Source organism: Pseudochaenichthys georgianus, chromosome 5, assembly GCF_902827115.2.
Source record: "Pseudochaenichthys georgianus chromosome 5, fPseGeo1.2, whole genome shotgun sequence".
NCBI lineage: Eukaryota > Metazoa > Chordata > Actinopteri > Perciformes > Channichthyidae > Pseudochaenichthys > Pseudochaenichthys georgianus.
In genome coordinates, this window is record NC_047507.1 from 9,552,332 (window position 1) to 9,573,627 (window position 21,296).

Sequence of the window (21,296 nt, forward strand, 5' to 3'; positions counted from 1 at the left end):
AAAATCTGTGTAAAAAAGATTATACACTTTCATGTTCACGGTCAGACCGTGCACTTTAAACAACAGTTTGATACTAGCAATAATGTTTATGCTAAGCTAACGTGACTGGCTTCTAGCTGTAGTAGTATGTTTACAGATATAATGGCTTGTGTCATTCTTCTTCTCCTAGTAAGAAGTGTCAATACAAAAAGCTCTTTCACACTTATACAAAATAAATATTATGTCTTCATTTTGCTCATCATTGATCCCATAGGGTCTGATTTGTTTCATTTGTATCTATGCCTATTCACTGGAGACACTGTCCGAAAATACAAACAGGAATTTCACATTTGAAGTTGAATTATGTCATGATTTTTTCTTTCACAGCATTTTTCTTTTCCTATTCTGTGACTGTCTCGGAGCAGAGAGGGAGGGCTGTGTCAGTCCGTCAGTTTGGAAGTAAACCTCTGCGCTGGATTAAGGCTGTGAACTGGCGGCCCATAGTCCTCGGACCTGGGCCCGCTCCAGCCTGAGCCTCCGTCCTAATACGCTGGCCACAGTGTGTCTGAGGCATGTGCCTGTGCTGTGCCTGTGTGAGCAGACTCTGCACATTCTGTTGTATGTGCACATGGGTGTGTTCGCTGAGCAACCCAGTTACACACAATCATCGCTTCTCAACACACACAAAGCTCTCCTCATGGTTCACTGCGCTTCTTCTTGCTCATCGTGCTAGGACACCGCACATAACTACGGCTCATATCTAAAGTAGCGTGTGCTTTTGTTCACAGGCTGTGAACCCATACACACAGCACATAGCACAATACACGCATACAGCCTATATGCACTCGCTAGGCATACATGCAAAGACGGGAGGAAGTTAGGGAGTAACTGACATGAAATCCTCTTCATATAACCACTGTAGGTGTTTCAACAATCTCCAAGTGTGTGAAGAGATTGGCTTGCAACCTAGTTACAGGTCAAGGGCATCCCTTTGTGGTGGGAGCACTTCCTAATAGTTCTTTGTTGGCATATTTTCACTTGGGGGGGGTTTGTTACTTTGAGTGTTGTTCTTGTTAACAAGACCATCTGCTATACTTTTCTGCCCCTGCTGGTGGTAAATGAACATTACATCTATATTCCTCTGTTTGTATAGATGTGTGTGTTTGTGCCTGCCTCCATGTCTGGCCTGGAGTCAGCTGTTAAGGGACGCAGCGCTAGATGAGCGTTGCCTGATGCTGACCCAGAAACGAGTGTAGACGTAACCAGCAGTGACTGCTGCCCCATTAGCCCACAACCCTGAAGCACACACAGCTTTGAATGCATGTGTGTGTACTTGGGGATGTTTCAGAATTAAAGATCTGATTCTTTAGTTTAACTCTGTCGGGAGCAGAACACCTGCTGTGTAAATGTCGCTGCTGATGGTTTTAAAGTGTTAGGGGAGAAAGGAGTGGTCTGATTTTATATTTAACCAACAAAACTGGTGATGGACAATTTTGAAATAATACTTGTTCATCACATTTTGTCTGGAATAAATACACCTTTCCTGCCCTCCATTTTACTGTATGCCTGTTTCCAGTGTTGGTGTGCACGTTTGTGTTTCCTCATCCTGTTTCTAAAATGAGATCCCAGAGCAGATGTGGATTCGTTTGAGTGTCCCTTTTGTATGCATGTGTTGCCAAATGTATTCATCCGCATTAGCCAGGCTTTACGTCTGCAGTTGTGCGCTCACACAGCATCTTGAGCGCGACTTGAGTCAGCAGTGTGACCGGGTGAGGGGGGCAGGAAAGTGGGTCAGTCATGCCCTCTCCAGGCATCAGGGAGACGGACAGACAGACGGACTGATGGAAGAATAATGACAGCAGCTCAAGGGGTGTGGATGAGGGGAGGAAATGAGTATGGAAGGGGGGCTAAGGAAGGAATTACATAGAGGGAGAGAAGCAAAGGAAAAGGATGAGGAAGAGACAAAGAGAGGGAGACTGCAGGCTTTGGGACACAAATCAGAGGACAGCAGAACTGGTGGAAAATATGTGAATAGAAAAAGGCAGCTCATGGCTGAGATCTGAAAGCTGGACAACCTAACCTGACAATGGAAACAATTCCTGTTAGACTTAAAGATACCTTGTTGAATTGGATTTTTATTTTTTATTTTGCTCTAATGTAAACATTATTTATCATATCATTATATGTTAGGTGTGTTATATGCCATTTGTATGCCACAATACAAACATAATAATTACTAGTAAGAAATAATACTATTACCCGAACCCTATTCAAAAAGGCCAAACAGTCAGTAGATTCAGCCTCTCAAATGTGAAGATTTACTTTTTTATTGTTTGTATTTCAAATTGAATATTTGGGGAATACAAATATGTTTGGATCTGGGAAATAGTTTCCTTTATTCCCTTTCCTGAAATGTTGTAGAAAAATCATTAATATCTCAGTTGGAAAGATAATAATAATAATCAACACGTGTATTGAGTGATCTCTTTTAACCCAGGACATGACTATGATGTGCATTATCGTTCAACAAATGACCTCTTTGATCACTTCAAGCAAGACTGATTCAGTTACAGTAACACACCTACAACTACAGGTCTCACACACCAGCATCAGGAAAGTCTCCCAGTCATTACAAGAAGCATACACACACTGACAGAGTGCATGCTGTCCCCACACTCAATGATCCTGAGTGATATGTGCCCCCTAGTGGCAGAGTTAATGAGCTTGCCCTGGTTAATCATAGAGATTAACCATATCTTCCCCATGTGGCCAATTAATATCCAGGAAATCTGTGATGAAGACACGGCGTCCCAACAGCTGCTCGTGCACCTCAGACAGGAGGGACATGTCTCCAATACAAGAAACCTCCCGAAGCTCCGATGTCTCCCCTCGCTTCCATTAATCCTTTATGACCCTCCATATTTTTATTCACCCCTTTTTTGTTCAACCTTCCTCCTCTCCTGTTTATGTTATTTCTCGGTCTGTCCCTCGCCCCTCCCTCCCCTCCCCCGACCAGTGGTTGGTCTGTCAGCGCGGTGTCACCCACTGTGGGCCTGGGGTGACTTAGCACCTCGCCTCTGATTGCAGCCCAGCAGTCGCCAATTTATCCTGCCGTGAAATGGGACTGGTGAGGGTGGAGAGGGGCCATTAGATGGTAATATATCCCACAAATACAAAGGCCTAATACACTTGGAAATGTTCAGTTTGGGCATACGTCTATATTGTCATTCATAGTTGGGGTAGTAAATTGTAGCCTGTTTTTTGAGTACTTTGTTTTACTGCATTAGGATAGTTTCTGTAGGCAGAGTCATGTTCTTTCGTCTGCTTTATATTATAGAACATATTTTTTTTTAATTAGGAGATGACGTTTGGATTGATAGACCTACATCGTCTGTGGAATAAGTAGGATTTGATCAACATTACACATGATTGAGATCAGGTTGCTTGTCACAATGAGTTTTACTCAGGCTGGGAACATATTGTCTTCTGTGTCTCCAGAGGAGCTTTCTAAACCTGATGAGGTCATTGAGGTTGCCTTGGTTATTAACTTATAACAGCCAATTAGTTGCATTGTGGGAAATGTAAGATCCAGCATTTTTAGAGCCGAAGTCATGGCAACATATCACTAAAGTCTCTGCTGCTTGAATCCCCCAAGATGAATCGATGAAATAGCCATTTGAGACAACAACGGGCGACTGTGGCTGCGAGGGAGTGCGGTCGTCTTTCAACCAGAAGGTTGTGGGTTCGATCCCAGCCCATGCAGTCAACATGTCGATGTATCCTTGAGCAAGATACTTAACCCTGAGTTGCTCCCGATGGCATGGCCAACGGTGTGTGAATGTGTATGTATGTTAGTGCATGTCCTAACATACACTGCTCTGTATGAATGGGTGAACGGCATGTAGTATGTAAAGCGCTTTGAGGGGTCTTAAAGACTGGATAAAGCGCTATATAAGTACAGTCCATTTACCATTTATAACAGTATGTTTAGGCATTTTCTGTTGCATAATGGGTATTCATTCCCTTTTATGAGTGTGTTTTATATGTTTTCATGATTTTTACTGCAGCAGAAATAGCTGACAATCTTTAGCAATATTATAATGGTTAATATTGTAGCAGACGGACTGTTCTAGATGATCACATGTCAAGGAAGACTGCATGCCCTCTTTGCTGCTTATATACAATCTAAAATATGTAAGCAGAGAATTCCTATATTTGTATCATGGATTTATTGCTTTAATCAAATGCATAGAGGAACACTGCCTTGCTGCTTTTATTTACGGTGGACTTCAAATGACTGGCTTTTTCCCTTTGGCTGACGCACGCCTATTTGCTTGCGTTTCAATATGAAGAGCAATCTGCTAAACGACAGCTGTAGTGTGTGAAGGTCCAATCTAGGAGGATCCCCTTATCAGTGTGGAGATGTCACACACACACACGCACACGCACGCACGCGCGCGCACGCACACACACACACACACACACACACACACACACACACACACACACACACACACACACACACACACACACACACACACACACACACACACACACACACACACACACACACACACACACACACACACACACACACACACACACACACACACACACACACACACACACTCTTGTATTCTCTCACACTCACTGTCTTTTTCTTTTTAAAAGTGCTGATTGGCTCTCTATAGTAGGGGGGAGCAAATCAGCTGGCCTGTCACCGGAGACGTATACTCCCATTGGTCAATGTGACTTGGCCATGATGGAGAGGTAATTCCCTCCAAAACACTCACGTCCAACTGGCTTAGGCATCAGGCCGTCAATAATCACGTCATTAGCAGAGCAAATCTCAGCCTTGGTGAGCGTAAACCTCTCATTCTGTGGTCTGTGTGTTAATCATAATCCACTTTCATGTTTGTTGCGGATGTTGTAAGTGGATGTAAATGACTTCATCGTGGTCGGTTTGTACTTTTCATACATCATATTCCTGGACTTTAAATATGAGTGTTGGCAATCTCATCTAGTGCAATACTCGTCGACAGTAAATGCGAAACCATCCTGTGTGTCAGAGGATGATGGATCCTCTCATTCACAAGCCTCTCGGGACGCAGCTTCAATTGTAGAGGCTCACCGGAGACATCCTCACAGGAATATTAATAACATAGAGAAATTATAGTATTCTGTTCAGCACACACACATCATAATGTGGGCACTGTATTAGTGAATTATTGATAGTGTGGGGGTCCTTGGCCAGAGCATGTTAGCTAAATGAGATGGTCTTTCATTTTGTGCGAATAATAGACTTCACAAATGACCACAATCAAAGGGAGATTAATGTGAAACATCAAATCTACTGCGCACACACTTGTGCTCCTCTCAATCCACTGTCAGATTGCTGCAGGGAGATTGACGCCTTCACTGAAGCCCTTTTTCCTGCTCTACGTGCAGATATGAATCCTCTGAGGATTTACTTTCCCTTTGTGGAGGACTAGGATCAATGAAAGCAATCTCGGACAGAGTAAACAGGCTCCAGGACACACACACACAGAGACAGGATTGACTGCGTTCAGAGGTTTACCCCGGGCCATATCGGGTCCGGTGTTTCTTTATCTCCAGAAAACAGATGTCAGGTATAAAAATGATTGTTGGTTGCTTCACAATGAAAGCCATTGGTCATGTGCCTAATTTAAGGCTCACAGATATTCAATCAGCTCAGGAAAAGACAATACAATCTTTATGCTGTTATTCTCTCTTTGGCTGGGTTATGATTTCTGAAGCCTTTTGTCTCAATCGCACCAACAAAGCTCAAATTCAGGTCCTGTTATGATCAGGAGGGGCTTAGGTTCATGTTTTCATTTGCGATTAAGAGACACACCCCTCTGTTTGAAGCTTCACCACCTCATGCAATCATGCTTATCCCTGTCACAAGGGGATAGGACAACACTCCAACATTGACATGCATATTTAATCTGAAATCTCTGCTCCATCCACCGGTGTGTGGCCCATTATCTATTTCTGTGAGGAAGACCTCTCCTTCTGTTTTTGTAATATCCTGTTAGCCCAGATGGGGGCAGCAGACTATGACGACCATCACCATCTTCCCCACAGTCTGCACTCATCTGGCAGCTGTTGCTATGGATACGGAGCCCGGCCATTGCTGCGTGATGCAAGCCACATCCAACAGAGGAGCATAGGGGGTGGTGTTGAGCTCAGAGACAGGGATGTTCTCACACACACACACACACACACACACACACACACACACACACACACACACACACACACACACACACACACACACACACACACACACACACACACACACACACACACACACACACACACACACACACACACACACACACACACACACACACACACACACACACACACACACCACACACACACACACACACACACACACACACACACACACACACACACACACACACACACACACACACACACACACACACACACACACACACACACACACACACACACACACACACACACACACACACACACACACACACACACACACACACACACACACACACACACACACACACATACATATACATATACATATACATACACACACATACACCTCAGTGCATCTGATATAATGGTCTCCTTATCTCTGCAGTTTGGGACTTATAGACTCCTTTTTTTAAATACTTTTTGATTGTTAAGCCGTTTCAACAACTGCCTTAGCTTGTAATAAATACTTTCCTTGCCATAGGGATTTTTGACTATTTCATCTTGCTGAAGTGTGGGTCGGTCATCATACATAAACTTTGACCAGTTATGGTGGTTTAGTCCCCTACCATCACCTGGACCCGCTCTTAACAAGCTGGATATAAATTAAGATCCCTAATTACTGATCAAGAGTCAGATTAAGCTCTCGGTCTTCTCTACGTCCCTAATCATTATGACATATGGTTAAGCTCTGATCAGCGCTTATGAACATGTTAACTGTAGATAGCTGATGGTCAAATCAATTAAATGGTGATTAGCCCTGATTATCTGATTAACTAGAGCCATGGAGGGACTGCTCGCTTAATAGTTGATTACTTAAGACATGCCTCGGACAGCCTGTGTATGTCTCACAGTTGCATTTAACTCATAGTAGTTCATGTTTGAATGGCACCGTTCCAGTTGTCCACTTCTTTACTACGTCCCATTTTGGAGACGCTAAATTTAGCAATAAAGAGCCCACTGATATAAGACTGTATTCTAATCATAGCCTCTGCCTGGCAATATGTCCCTTGATGTTTAAAAGACAATTGAAAAGAGGAAATAACACAACGTCCTTTGTTACCTTGTATTCCAGACTGTTTGTGTATTCTACATCGATACAACACTCAGTGCCCAGCCAAACATGGTGGCGCTGCCAAATCTGACTTGGCTAAGTGTAAAGCAGGCTGGCACCCTGGCTGGCATATGACTGTGCTTTCTGCTTTGTCACTTAGACTGGTGCTTTGTGTTCAGAGGGGCAGTGTGTATACCATTGCCCAGAGAGCCGACTGAAGTTAGACCATTTCTTACATGCCTACATGTTTACTACAGGGCATGCCATGATTCTAATACTAACCAATGCTACCTGTAATAAGATTCCAGTTCTTAAATCAAGCTAAACAAGACAAAGCGTCTACCAGATTTCCAGAAGAAGTAGTTGTTGAGTCACCTGACTAAAATAAAAATGTCAACCTCATGATGACATTTCTACCAAAGCACATGGCAATCCATCCAATAATTGTTTAAACATTTCCGTCTGGACCCAAAGGGGTAAACGGATGGATTGAACTGACAGGCAATGTCATCCCTCGAGCCATGGCATTAGCCTGGCTAAGAACACCCTATATTTGATTGAAATGTCTGACATACATCTAAGCACAATATAAAGGACAGCCTCTATAAACAACGATTTGAGGGAAATGCATATCCTCTTTAACTTGTGAACGTGTTTCTGGAATTACACACACACATCTAGCATGCAAAACTTCCATTTCCTGGGTTCTTCCAGTGAAACTAATGAAGTGTAAGTACGTTTGGATTTTGGCTTGAACCCCAAGTCTTGAATTGACAACCTCAGCTACTTTTCTACGCTACACACAAGTAAGATTAATTTCAGGAACAGCAGTTGGGCGACACAAAGGCGTGTGGTGCAGTGGGTTGAGCGTTGGTGTTCGGATCAGGGGCTCACAGGTTCAAACCCCACTGCAGTCAGCATGTCGTTGTGTCCCTGGGCAACGCACTTCACCCCAAATTGCTCCTGTGGGGATTGCCCACTGTACTGAGTATGTAAGTCGCTTTGGATAAAAGCGTCTAACAAGTAACATGTAATGTAACAAAGACATCTATGTAGTATTAAAGTAGCTGTAGGTTTTGAATATCAAGCACGTTACCCGGGCTCTCCACTCTGTAATGACACCGCTGGTCTGGAGCGTGAAGGGCCCGTACTATTCCGTGACTCCTGCCATTTCCGAATCAGCAGAAATCGGTCAAACCTTTACTTTCCCACTACGAGCAGGGGGATCGAGTTTCATTGTAGTTTGGTTTTTCCATGCTTTGAATACAGATGTCAACCGCGAGCTGAGGTTTTGGCTGGTGCCATGTCTGGCTGTGCATGTCTGAGCAGGGCATTGGCTGGCTGATCAGAACTGAGGGGCGCATTAGGGGCACTTAGTGGAGGATGCCTGGAAAGTTTTTCTTATTTCAGCTGTGTCTAAAACTCGTTTGATGCATTGTGTGGCTTAGTCTGATGTTGCCTTTATGTTGGACCCACTCTGCCTCCCTCTCCCTTAGCTTCATCGCACAAACCCTTCCTCCCCCACTTCCCTTCTGCCATGGGTTGCGTGTCTCCTTCTCAAAATCTTGCTTGTTTTAGGGGGCTTATGGAAAATCTATACCAGGTGGACTTTGTTTGAAGGATACGTCTTTTCTAATTATGTGTAGCGGAGGGGTTTGGTGGGCGGCCACTGGGCCAAATGTTCTAACAGTATATCACTATATGTGGCCGACTGGTCAATATTAATTAATATATTCAAGGCCAATAATGGTTGTGGGTTTGGCGTCTAAAAATATACTATTTGAATATTTTTGAAATCAAATAAAGGGAATACATTGTAACTTGATGAGCCCACACAATCGTTATGACCCAATCAATACCAGCTATAATAAGATCAATGTACTGTGTGTCTTAGCATCTCAGGTCTATATTGGTCTTTAAATTGGTCTGATCAAGTAAGTCCATAACTAAGTCTTCATAACCAGTACAGTGTTGTTTGTTTGCCATCAGAGCCAGCATGCTTTGTCATATATACCTAAAAAGACCCCAAAGTAGCAGTTAATGGGCTTATGTTGTTAACATATGTGCCACTGGTTTGAAGGAGCTGACTTCTGCCGTAAAGGCTTGAATGCAGTTGAGTCATGACCTTCTCGATCTTCTCTCACATGAGATGGGTGACAGACTGCTGGTAATGCACCCACAGGATATTGATCTCTAAGATAACACCGCCGACTGTTCTTGAACTACAGTTGGCCCAACCGAGACCACATTCAGAGCCAACCGACAGACTGAAATCCACACACTGCAGAACAGATGCACTTAATAAGAGTGGTTTTAAAGTACTCTGCTGTTGTTTTAAGAAGTGGACAGGAAGGAGAATAATACATTTGGTGAGAAATGTATTTGACCTCGGACCAGAAGAAACAATATATCATGTTAGGTACTGTCGAAGCAAAATGAGTTTGATTGAACCTCAGCTCTCATGCATGCTTTGGTCCCAGTCAGCACTTCAGCACAGACCAAAGAAGAGCTAGCAGTCGGGTGTCTTCAACTCCTTTGAAGGCATTGAGGACACTGTTTTAATCATTATGCATTTAAAACAAAGGGTCAATAAATCAGAATATGATAGTTGTGGAAGTTATTCAGTATTTTTCACATTTATTTAATGTATTTATTTGTTATTTTTTGTTTTGTAAAATTAGGTGAAGCTAATAAATACCACAACAACGTCGATGCCTTGTCTGGACAATGGTCTCATTACCAACTCATGATCTGCGTAGGATCCACTATACCTGGTGCCTCAGTGGCCTTTTGACGTTTTATTGTTGTTGACAAATAATAATAATAATATATAATATTTTTATAGCGCCTTTCAGGAAACCCAAGGTCGCTTTACAAGTCGGGTAGGGGGGGGGGAGTAGGGGAAAAAAGGCAGACAGGTTAAGGGGGTGGGGGGGGAAGTAGCGGAAAAATAAACCTATTAAACTAACTATACAGTGGGAAAAAATAGCCACTACAATAGTTTTATATATAATGTAAAGAGTGGTTCAGTGATGACGTATGTTTGTAGGCTGGCCCAGAAGCATTGCAGGGGGTCCCTCGATTGAAAGCAATCCGTTTTTCCAACAAACATTGACGATACTTGCCTGTTTTTTTCTGCAGGATAATCTCAACATATTAACACCACTTGTGCAAAACCGCAATCGCCTCAACTGAATCGTATAAATAATCGACAACCTGCCACACAGGCCAAACGGATTCTACTATTTCTAAATGAATCACCATTTTATTGAGAGGCATTGATCCATCACGATCCATGTCAGAATAGGACATCGGTTGTGATTGGTCAGATAATCCTGCTATTCAATACACCACATTCAAACCGGTGATGAACATGTGATGCCATGTCAGCTGTTCGTGTCCGCAAAGGAGCCAAAGAGATTTGGACGGATAGCACAATCTACTGAATCGACGTCTCTAAGTGATTACCATCCCCTCATTCCTCCACGCAGCAGTTCCTCTAGGGTCCGGTCTCTCGCAGTGTTTGGCCTTAAAATGATTATCGTTCATTTTCATCAAACAACATTGAGCTCGTCAAGATAAGCAAATACAGAGTGAGAGGAGAAGAGAATTTACAGAACTGGATTAAAGTTTAGCTCCTTGAGGTGATGTTGCTTGACCACCAGGATCCAACCACACGAGGCCTGATTTAGCTTCATAAACACGCCTCACATTATCCACCATCTCATCAGACGTTTAATCCAACTGCCATATTATGAGAATAATGATGGTGTTGTGTAATGTCTCTTATTAATTCAATGAAATAAGTTTCTATGCTTCGGCCTGGATTCACTAAAGATCGTATTAGTCATAAGAAAGAACTTCACAAGAAATAAAAAAAACAACAATTACTTTACAACAATAAAATACAATCAATAAAAGATACTATTTGTTTAACTCAAACAGTAAGGCAAGGCAAGGCAAGGCAAGTTTATTTATATAGCACTTTTCAACACAAGGCAATTCAAAGTGCTTTACAAAAAAAAATGAAAGACATTACATGTTTCTTTTCAATAACACGTGTAAAGACCTCTATGGTAAAGACGGGGTTTCAGGTTACTGTAAGTATTGACATTTTAATTACATTTTGAGTCTGAAAGCTTGTAAACCAGACTTTACAATCTTATAAGTATAATGTGAACATAAGTACATTGTTGCCTCCTACCCTCTCTTGTGACTTATGTTGATATGAATGACAGACAACTTCTTGGGTCACACGAAATAAAAAGCAGTCGTATCATATCTGCGGGAGGAGCATGTTGTGATTGAATTGTATTTGTATCACATGCACCTGTAATCATGCTGCCAACCATTGCAGGATGCTCATCTGTACTATGCTAAAAATCATCTTATTAAACACATAAACATGCACATTCAGACACACACACATACACACAGTTTCCATGGAAACAGGATCCAGGGCCTTTTATGACTGGTTGTTTGCCCAAGACAACTACAAATGGTCTGAGCAGCCGTGCAAAGATGGGAGATAAATCATTTGGATAATAAATAATGGGACATGCAGTAAAAAATCAAGTGATAAGATGCTTGTTGGTGCCTCAGGCAGCGCCGTTATAGCATTTAGATCACGGCGTTGTCATACTCATCAGGTAAATCCTCCTTGATTTGTGTGACATCATACATCTCCTCTCTTTTTTCTGTAATGTTGTCATACTGTTTGTGCTGCACACGCATGATACTGTATTGGACACACACGCACACGCGGAGTTGCGGACGCGGACACTTTCCAGCCGCGCTGCCCGTCAGTAGCCTAATGTGTGTCTGAGGTCCAGATGGCGCAGCGGCAGGAGGGCTGGTTCAGTGTTAGCCGTAGTGTTGGCAGACTCAGGTCCTGGCTAGCCCTGGAGAAGAAAGAGAGTCTGCAGCCAGCCGCCCCTCTGAGTGACAATGGCACATTTACAATTCACAGCTATGCACTCAGCATCTAGCTTTGCTGTGGTTGCAGGATCAACTTGCATATTTCTTATGCGGGGAGCCAAACTGTGTGGCCGTTTGACACTCCACCATGCATTATAACTCATTATCTCTGCTATAGCCTCTTTTTTTCCAAAGTTGTTTTGATGCCCCATGCTTACCTGTTTATGTCTGCAATGACAGGAAGTAAGCTGAACAAGGACCTGAAGCATTACCTGAGCCAGCGCTTCCAGAAATCCTCGGCTGACCACGAACTGCAGCAGACCATTCGAGACAACCTCTACCGCCACGCTGTGCCTTGTGAGTCCATGACACCCATCATTGATTTCTTTGTCATGTTTTGCATCTGCTCTACTGTCTTCTCCATTTCCTACACCTGGTTCATTCAATTGAATCTGATCATCGCGGCTTTTGACCAAGTTAGCCAGGCTGATAACTTCATATCCTCCCCGGAACAAACCTCATATTAATCGGTTTTATTGTACGTCAACCCTCTCCATCCCAGGCTGATGACAAGCAGTGAGTTGATACAAAGCCAGCTGCCATCCATTCTGTCCACACTGTTTGCTGATATTGTCTGATCAGTTAGAGGAAAAAGTCTTGGGACTCCACAGTGAATAGGCTGGTAGTATCTCATGTCCACAGGATCAATAGCACCAGTAATTAAAGGTGCTGTGGCTTCATCCGAGCCCCCCACCCTCCATCACTAGCCAGTATCCCCTCTGCCAGAGCTTTCTGTGTAATCCAGGAATAGAGGCTTCTGTCTTTGACTTTTTTCCTCCTGACTGTCGATAAAGCAAAGATCTAAAAGGAACTTTTGTTTTTTGATGCTGCATATTTCTCTTGTAGCTGCTTGCTGCTCAAAAGCCGGAGTAGATATGTGAAGTTCTTTATTCTTACCTGCTGGGAAAAACAACCCTTGAAGATGGTGCTAAGGATGTGGCATGCACAGTTAAATGGGATAACTCTTCTAAGGGCCGTGCCGCATGGTGCCAATCCTGTTATCCATGATTTGCATATAGTCAACATATAACAACTTCTTTTGCAGCATTTAAATATTTACTGCATACATGTATATGCAGCTTTTACAAGTACTTATATTCACATTAAATATCACATCATACTTTGTGTTGTCTAAATACCAACATCTCGTCGTAACCAATACTAAGTTGAATGTCATAAGGGATGGGTATCGTTCAAAAGTTTTGGATATGAGTATCGATACCTTGACTATAAAACTGCTCCCTGAATAATACTATTTTCAATATCAGATTTTTCAAAGTCCATTTTGATAAAAACACATTAAAACATACATTTTTAAGTACACATCTTTATTTTTTAATTTTCAGTTCCTTCAGTTTTCCCGCATGCCTCGACGATAGGGAAGCAAGTCACCAGCATAAAAAGATCTTCGTGCAAACATGCCGCTTGCTTATTGGCTCCCCAACGCTGAGATGTACTCTTTAGGTCGTTCTGTATGAAGGGACAAGGCATTTTAAAATACTATATAGTATTGAAATGATTAGTTTGGTGACAAAAACTTGTCTGATAGTCGGATAATATCGAGCCAGAGTGAAATGAAGCTGATATAGTAGATATATTATATCTTATTACCCGTTTTTAGAAAGGTGACCTCCAACCAGGAGGACCAACCACACATTTAACACATTCTTAACGTAAGAAAATAATACAGAGCCATTTCAACAAAGGTATTGAAAAAGTACCTACATTTCTGTACACAACACTACTTTATACGATCACATATTTACAGAAAAATATATTCTTTGTTGGTAATTAATTTCACAATCCCCATATTTCCCAAAGCCTGAGCACATTGGATTTAGCCGTTAATTTCCGGCCTGAAAGAGAGCACCTTCATGGTTCTCATCCGCTGGATTTTTAATTGATTTATTCCCGACCCTCGAACGCAAATGACTATCTGTATTCAGGGAGGCTTGTTTGAGGGAGTTTATCTGCATTACCTCCACCGCCATATGTCAGCCAGACACCAGTGGAGGGTGGGGGTCTGGCCATAATGGCCGTTTTAATCACTGAGTGGTCTATGGCACACGAGTAAAACCCTGGTGTTGTTAGCAGTAAACACAGCATGAAGGTGTTCCCCAGGCCATGTGTTTTATAGCATTGTAAAGTTTGTGTTTTCATGCACTTGTAGAGCAGTGTGGGACTCACTGGAATATTACATTTACACATAATTTGCCGCATATTACAGTTGGCACAGTCCATGAATAAGTACTCCCTCATGTCCTTCACACTCGCAGAATAAAACAACAGCAACACAGCCATTGTATAGGAAGGCATATGTTCATTCATGCCGTGTTTCTGCATAAATGAGATGGATTCTCTCGGACTGCGATTGTGAGAGGTCAGTGTGTGTCAGTGTGTGTCAGTGTGTGTCCTGTTGACGTATGTCCAAAGGTTGTTCGAGGCACCGTCCATGTGCATGTGTACTTGTAGGTGTGATTAATGCACAGCAAGCAGGTGGAGAAACAGATGGAGAAGTGTGTGGCTGTGCTGCTGGTGCACATGAACAACAATCTGTCTTTTTTTACCATATGAATTACAACCAAACTCGCATGTTTAATTGGTGAGTTTTACTATAGGATGGAAATACAGATTTTAAAATAGGAGGAGAAAGTGCAAACATTAAAGTCCATAACTACTACATATCAACGAATGAGGCAGCAGCTAGTGAAAACATTAGTATTGTAAACATTTCAAATATGTATATTGCCCATAGCACAGTTATCTCTTCAAGTGTAAAAAAAAGATATAACATGTTGAGCTTATGTGAAAGAAATGCACCAATCTTAAAACGATTGGCTTATTTATTAGAAATATACCTGAGTTTATATCTTCATGGTTTATTGCACGTATTGTAAGTCGCTTTAGATAAAAGTGTCAGCTAAATAAAAACTAAATGCAAACTAAAACAGTGTAATGCTGTAGAATCAGTGTGTAGTGTGTTTCCCAGAGCCGTTCACCTTGGGGACTTGTGTTATGATGTAGGCCTTCACATGTCATCAATATGGTTGTGATATTAAACCAGTCTCCTCACTCACATCTCCAAGAAGTCAGTTGTTTCCCATAACCCTGTTCAAATATGAGCGCAGCCCCCTCCCCTCCCCCGCTGCTGAGGCGACCGCTGGCTTCTCTTGTGGTCACCCCAGTCCGCACGTTCAGCATTCCCAATCTCCCATTATCCCCACCAACCCTCCTTCCCCCCTCCATCCTGCTCTCATTCCTGCACCCCCCCCAACTCATGACACCGCTGCCTCTCGTCCTCTCGCCGCCGCCGCCACTGCTGCTCCCTCTCTCCCTCTGTATCTCTGTCTCTCTCATTTCTCCTGCCAGTTGATCGGAGCAGCGGCGAGAAGAGGAAGGGACTCGTGCCTGATTTTTAAAGCTTGGCATTCTGTGTCTACGAGCCTTGAGAACGAGAGCTCTGGTCTCTCCTGCATCTAGGCAAGTAGCAGTGTTGTCTGCTGTGGTTGTTTGTGGTGCTGATGGTACGCTGCTCGCTCCCTCAAAGGAGCCAGTGGTCTGCAGAGGGGTGTTCACGTGCGTGTGTGATGAATTGTGGGGAGAGCAGCACAGACGATTTGACGACCCGTATATAGGCTAAGAGGACGGCTCGAAGGGAGGGGGGGGCCGAAGCCGCGGAGATGGGGGTGGGGTGGAGTTTGGGTGTGGGAGGGGGGCAAGAAGAGGGGATGGGTGTGGGAGGGGGGCAAGAAGGGGGGATGGGTGGAGAGGAGAGAGAGAAAGGGAATGGAGAGGAGAGATGCAGAATACACTCTCACTCACTCAAATCAACGCTGGCTCCAGCTAGCCTGTCAAGCTAACATAAACATATGTACACATGTACGACTTGTGTGCTGTATGATCTGATATGGGCATTGTTTTGCAAGTGTGTGTCTACAGTTTATATGAAAGCAGCATTAGTGGTTATTGCATCCACAGATGCAATCGCATTGTCTCACCTGAACAAAAGAAATACTCTCACTTACTGTGCCATTCCTAAACAGCAGAAGGAGGTAAAACAAGATGGAGAAAGGAAATCGAAGAAAGATACTCTTTTGGCCTTGTTGACTTTTCTCACGCACAAGCAGGTTGTATGTCAGTGCAATGCTCTGTGTGTGTCCCCTGTTCGACATGCATTACACAAGGTACACTATTGTTTTTGTGGAGGCTAGGTGAGCTCATTAGCACGTGCCTTCCCAACGACAGATCCGTCCTGTTATTCCCGTTCTCTGTTGAAATACTCCATCACAAAGCTAGCTCCTCTTCGCCCTGCACTGGATTCACCCTGCTGCCACAAGCCACAGGTCATCTAGATTTAAGATGCAGTAGTAGTTGATAAATCCATGGACCTGATTTGCTGTTGACCTGAGTGGACGCTGCAAAAGTAAGGAGGCATGCAATGGAGTGATGCAGCTTTATTGGCCTAGGCTACTGATACTGGCTGATATGTGATTGGTTCTCTACATCAATGGTGAAGCATGAAGCATACATTACCTTGTTGTTATCAGCTGTCGAAAGATATGTCTTTTTTATGTTTGAATTAAAGCAACAGTCAAAAAACGTATATTTACTGTCTTTAGCTGAGAGGACTGACACGTGTTCTTTACGTGTTAAATGTAAGGTTGATCTAAGGGAGGTTTTGCATGAAACAAAAGCAGCTGAATTCATGCTGGTTGGGAAGCTCTTTGTATAGCTAACAGCATTAAAAGAAGTCAAAGGAATGCTGTCAAATAGAGAGTGAATGATGGGTGGCGTCGCCAAGACCCCCCCCCACCTCTGCCCCACCTACACACACTCTTGAGCTCTTGTTTCGACGCACTTGCATACTGACACAGTTGCACACAGATGCAGGATGGTAGGCATGGATGCATGTACACATGTGGATGCCTATTTGTGCCTCACACTGGAAATTGTTTAATTCTATCAATACAAATGGCAGCTTTTACACAGACTTTGCACAAAATGATGCCTGTTAGTCTGAAAATGTACACACTTGAGTGCATGTGAGGTCAATACAGGTCAATTCATATAACATTTGGTAATATTAAAGCCTTGACACTTATCTTTAAATTACAAATCAAAACGAGACTAACGATATATGCTATTAATATTTCGTCCCAAATCGAAACACTTCTCTGCATAAAAAATCTTTTAAATAATCAAAAGTTGATTCAAAACCTCTCATTTCATGTCAGATGGAACATTATAACCTCAGTTTCTTTATTGAATTGTTTAATGCCGGGACGTTGTGTTGGACTTCGATCCTTTTAACTAGACTTTGTTGTTGACGACTATAAATGCTGACATGGCAGATAAGAGTGACAACAGCTGTCCTGATTCCAAACTATTGTATACCATCCACTTCACTACACACATACTATGAGTATTGGACAATAGGTATCCCGTTACAATACATAGCGGTGCTCTCCGGCACACACTTGAAATGGCTTTGCTGCCAATGTAAGATTTGGAGAGAAAGCTTCATTTGGTCCAAAGAATCGACACTCAGTTGTGGCGCTGGCTCACCACCGCCGCCCACATTAGTTTAATTTCTTCCAGCTGCGTGTTGCACCTCCATTTCATATTCATGTCGAACACAAATGTCCATCAACACCACCACACTCAAAGGCCCAACAAATCCAGTTTTCATACTCGCATCTTTTATTCATTTTAATGTTTTGAGTTTCTTCTGCTAAGAATTAGAGTAAAGTTTGTATTTGTGACACATTTAAGTGCCATCTGACAGAGAATCACACGACCTTTGACCTTCCTCTTTTGCCATGTTCCCACTGCTGTTCCCCAACCCCCTCCTCTAACGTAAGAGCATGACAAAGGAATCCACCACACAGAGTTTTTTCTTTTACTTGTGCATGCACAGAAGAGTACCAGTTGGTCAGTTCGACTTACCATATTGTGGTTCTTTTCGGTTAGTGCACATCCTTTGTTGAATCTCGTATAAATCTTAAGACATCCTTCTTTTGGGATTCTTCCATAGTTGACTCATTCCCAGTGGCATCACAATGGCTCTGTGTGACTATCCACGGATACCCTTTTTCTGTCAGGGATGTAACACTTGTAAAAAGTGCTGATGTGGAACTTGTGCACAACTGTTGTGTCGGACATTCGTACAACTCGAAATGTTCTTGTCCATGCCCCCTGCCCGGATCTAAACTACTCCACACCTGCCTTCAGGATGTTTCCCCCTGACTCTTGTCTTCTCCCCATGTTGGTCAAGGATGGGTTGTCTGTAACCTGTTTAACACCCAGAGCATGTGTACGAGTTTAAGGACTATCAGTGTCCGGGATGTGGCAACAATAAGAAACAAAGGTGTGACAAAATAAACTGATGGGATCTGTGAGAACAAGAAAGAATGGGGTGAACAGCTAAGAGAAGGGGAGGGAGTGAGAAGGGGGAGGTGGGCGGTTGCATGTGGGTGCCTGAGACGGGAGACAGCGGGGCTCAGTCAGTCAGCGAGCGAGCGAGAGAGGGAGAGCAGCCCAACATTGGTGTGTGTGGGTATGAGACGGAGCACATTATAAGCCAATGTGTGGATGCTGCTTAGCTTGGCTACCATTAGCTTAGCATCACAAAGGCAAAGCTGGACAGAGGACAGACGCACGGGAGGAGGAAGAGGGAGGGCGGAAAAGGAGAAGGAAATGTGCACAGTATTTTTTCTTCCACTCATCCACACCTGATTGGATTTTTTTTTGTGTCTCCTGTCGACGTGGTGTTGTTCTGTGGACTGTAAAGGGGAAGGAGAAGAACCCCCTCTGGCAGGTTCCCTAACTGAGGTATTTTGCGTTTTGATATTGAAAAAAGGCTGGGGGGTTTGCTTCGATTTAATGGTTGGGGGTTGGGATGGGGAGAGACGGAGAGGCAGGCGGTGAGGATGGCTGTGCATCAGGCGGAAGGCATCAGGAGAGATGGAGGCACATCACTGGCAGTAATGGAGGCTGATGTGTTGTGGTCAAACGGAAGCTGTGTGTGTCTGTCTGTCTCTCAGGTGTGTGTGTGTGTGTGTGTGTGTGTGTGTGTGTGTGTGTGTGTGTGTGTGTGTGTGTGTGTGTGTGTGTGTGTGTGTGTGTGTGTGTGTGTGTGTGTGTGTGTGTGTGTGTGTGTGTGTGTGTGTGTGTGTGTGTGTGTGTGTGTGTGTGTGTGTGTGTGTGTGTGTGTGTGTGTGTGTGTGTGTGTGTGTGTGTGTGTGTGTGTGTGTGTGTGTGTGTGTGTGTGTGTGTGTGTGTGTGAAGTTTCACTTCCCATGTGTGTTTGCAATGTCTGTATTAAGGCTGTGTGATCTGTTGACATGCTTCACCATGTTGAAAGCCATAACCTCCAGCAGCAAACCGCTGTCTGTTTGTCTTGAGCTGCCAGGATGCTAAGATTAGCTTCTGCCTCTCCTTCAGCCTCCCTCTTTCTTTCTCTCCCTTTCCATCCATCTCGTGTCTGGATGACCCCCCCCCCCCTCCCTCCCTCCCTCCCTCATCTCCATCCCCTCTCCCTCCCCGCCCCTCTAAATGTATCGTTTTAAAGCTTTTCTTTTTCCATGTCCATGTTGCTGGAGGTAGGATCTAGCCCATGGTGCTTTTTTTCTGGGTGGAATAAAAAGACAAAGGCCGGCTGTGTGTGTGCAGGGGGCATTTTCAGGCAGGTTTCTGGCTGATTTAGCTTCACACTGCACTACTAGCCCTTCAGGTTTCTTCTGTTTCTTATCCTAATCTGTCCTCCCTTCCCCCTGTCCCCAGTGTTTTCTATGGGAATCATTTGGAGCTGATTGTATTGCTTATGAAGGGAACATATTGAGCTTGGTCCAGAGAAAGGCCTGTTTTGATCTCATTGTGGTGTGTATGTATGTGTGTGAATCGTCTCCTCATTGCGAGCCTCTTTCAGTCAGTCGGAGCAGTGAAAACACCCTCCCCCCCCCCGACACAAAACACTCCATCCTAAATGAAAGGCATCCGTTCCAATCATTGGAAAACAAAGCTAAAACTGCCCCCTCCAGTGTTAAATGCCCTGTCACCACCACATTGGGAGATCTGTGGGGATTGAAAAATCCGATGGGATGGTTGAGGATATCCGATAAGCAGTAACCCCTCCACCCCCATCACCCCATTAAATGAAAAGAGGAAAAAAAATAGCCAGAATGTAGCAAGACATTTGAGGACTGGAAAATGCTGGTATCTGCGGCCTGTGCTTTTGGTTGGATTAACCCTTTACTGGGACAGATGGCTCTATCCCCCTGCTGAGCTGACAAACCCCAGTCACCCCCCCCCCCCCCTTCTTAGATGTGTGTGTGTGTGTGCGTGTGTGTGTGTAGGCATGTGTTTCACCCCCCAAAAAGAGAATAACTGGCAGGCAAGCTGTGGCAAACATGGTGGATGGATGTGTTTTGGTTTGGTAATATGACGGCAGTCTGCTATGCCTCCCCTTGTGTGTGTTTGTGTGCATCCAGACGTGTGTTTTGATAATCATCCATGAATGAAGACATGCCTCAGTATCTTCTTGGGAAATGTGGACTATAGCTGGCTAGCTTGACATTAGAGCATGTTTATTGTGGAGATTTAGAGAAATGCTTCTGTTGGCTGTCAATGTTGCCAGACTTTCAAGGCAGAACCATCACCCATACTGTGTCTATCATCATCCACCAGCTACATACAGTATTCTCTATATGGACGCTTATTTTACCGAGGCAGATGTTAAAGTAAATCCAGCAACACAAGCCAAATGTGGTCATGTTGCGCTGTATGATTTACTGAGAAGTGTGGCACGTTGTGATTCTGCTCAGTATACGGTTTGCTTTCTATGTAGGATAATATAGTAGATGGCATGTCATGCAATGAATTTGACTTGGAAGTGAAATGACACGATCCTTTGAAGGACATACGGCCTAATTCAATCCGCTACTAGGTCTGCCTTTAATGTAACTCAGTCATCACATTTCATTTCAAAGCAGCATGATTCAGTGCAAGGGGGCCATTTATTTTTCAC

At 43.6% G+C, this 21,296-nt stretch overlaps 1 protein-coding gene across 8 annotated transcripts in view; it reads left to right on the top strand.

Moving 5' to 3' along the window:
- The window catches only part of magi1b (membrane associated guanylate kinase, WW and PDZ domain containing 1b), a 150,900-nt gene that overhangs the window by 64,155 nt on the left and 65,449 nt on the right, over positions 1–21,296 (top strand). For all 8 annotated transcript variants that reach the window (XM_034082754.2, XM_071203075.1, XM_034082756.2 and 5 more), the window contains exon 2: positions 12,452–12,568. In XM_034082754.2, the coding sequence (XP_033938645.1) occupies positions 12,452–12,568 (117 nt within the window). The remainder of the gene's footprint in view (positions 1–12,451; positions 12,569–21,296) is intronic.